At 37.3% G+C, this 1,462-nt stretch overlaps 1 protein-coding gene across 1 annotated transcript; it reads right to left on the reverse strand.

The window, feature by feature from the left end:
- Positions 1-1,217, reverse strand: LOC133296306 (xyloglucan endotransglucosylase/hydrolase protein A). The gene is made up of 4 exons (XM_061495265.1): positions 1,034-1,217; positions 815-915; positions 514-707; positions 1-400 (listed from the first exon to the last, which is right to left on the reverse strand). The coding sequence occupies exons 1-4, from the start codon at positions 1,215-1,217 to the stop codon at positions 1-3; spliced, it is 879 nt and encodes a 292-aa protein (XP_061351249.1).
- Positions 1,218-1,462: the final 245 nt, after the last annotated feature.

Genomic DNA, 1,462 nt, shown 5'->3' on the forward strand with positions numbered 1-1,462 from the left:
TTAAATGTCTCTGTCTCTTGTGCATTCAGGAGGGATTTGAGGGTAGCGTTTGCGGTCAGTGCAGTAATTGTAAATTGTGTATTTCTGTCGCACCCATTTGAGCCTTTGCCATTGAGCAGCATCAAGGTCACGAAACTCTGGTTGATCCCACCATCTCTTACCTTGTGTGTCACAGAATTTAGCATTCACAGAGGCTTCACACCCATCAATGTGAAACCCTTTGTAAGAGGCTATGAAGGGTGCTTTAGACCAATCTGTTTTCTCCAAACCACCCCTTGTGGCCCAATCATCAGCATTCCACAAACTGTTGTAAAGCTTCATTGGTTGGTTAAATGGGAATTTCACTCCCAAGTCATTGCTGTTCTTGAACACCCTTATTGGTACATCATCCACATAGAAACTGCACAACCCCACATTTGATTAGTTATGTTTTGTGTCTCAAAATTGAAATTTTAAAGTTTGGAGGAACAAAATGAATGTTAAGAAAAAAAGGGTAGGTGAAGAAGTACTTACACAATCTGCACCATGTTCCACAGGATTGAGTATCTGTGGTAGCCTTTTGTAGGATCAAACCAGAGATAGATTCTTTGTTCTCTGTTACCCTGTCCTCCTGTGAATACATTTGTTTGCAAAATGTATGGTTGTCCTGTTCTGTTCCCCAAGAACTCAAAATCTATCTCATCATGTTCAGCGTTTTGGGAAGATAACTACATAGTTGATAGTTCCAATCACAGCCAAAAAAAGGTCACATAACAAAACAAAGAAAGCAAATTGGTGTAAACCAAAAACTAAATAAAACATTTTTTTTTCTTACATAGAAAGCAGTGACTGTGCCAGCTGAATCACCAGGAACCATTTTAATGTACATGCTAAAGTGACCAAACAAGTAAGACCCTTTGGACTGGAAGCCAGTACCTATTCAAAATTGCATGAATATTATTTGAAAATGAAGTAGTTTTATAAATAAAAGAAAAATACATGGCTGAAAATAAAAAATAAAAAATTAAGGTGCATAGCATTAGCATATATATACCAGTGTACTTATCAAGATGAAGCTGAATCTCAGAACCTCCATTGAAGTATTTGATGTGATCAAAGGCCCAAGTAGGGACATAGTTTCTGCCGAATGGCACATCAACAGGACTCCTTGGGTTGGCGGCTAATGAAGCAGAACCCAGTGATAACAAAATCAGACAAGTGCACCAAAAAGAACCCATTTTTTTATGTGTTTTAACTTATGCTGTGATATGTCTTTGTGGATACCACAGGGTATATATAGGCACAAGACCCTCTGCCTTGGACCCTTCTCTCTCTTTCTCTATCTAACAAATGTGACACCATAACGCGCTTAGGCTAGCTAGTCTTCAATCACTTTCTGATTAGATTTTATAATTTCTTTATATTTGAGTTCTGATTTTCTTTTTTAATCATAAGAAAAGTTTAAATCATGCTAGTTTATTTA

This window comes from Gastrolobium bilobum, unplaced genomic scaffold (assembly GCF_033153095.1).
Source record: "Gastrolobium bilobum isolate Gb01-03AN ecotype WA unplaced genomic scaffold, APGP_CSIRO_Gbil_v1 utg1801, whole genome shotgun sequence".
NCBI classification, from domain to species: Eukaryota; Viridiplantae; Streptophyta; class Magnoliopsida; order Fabales; family Fabaceae; genus Gastrolobium; species Gastrolobium bilobum.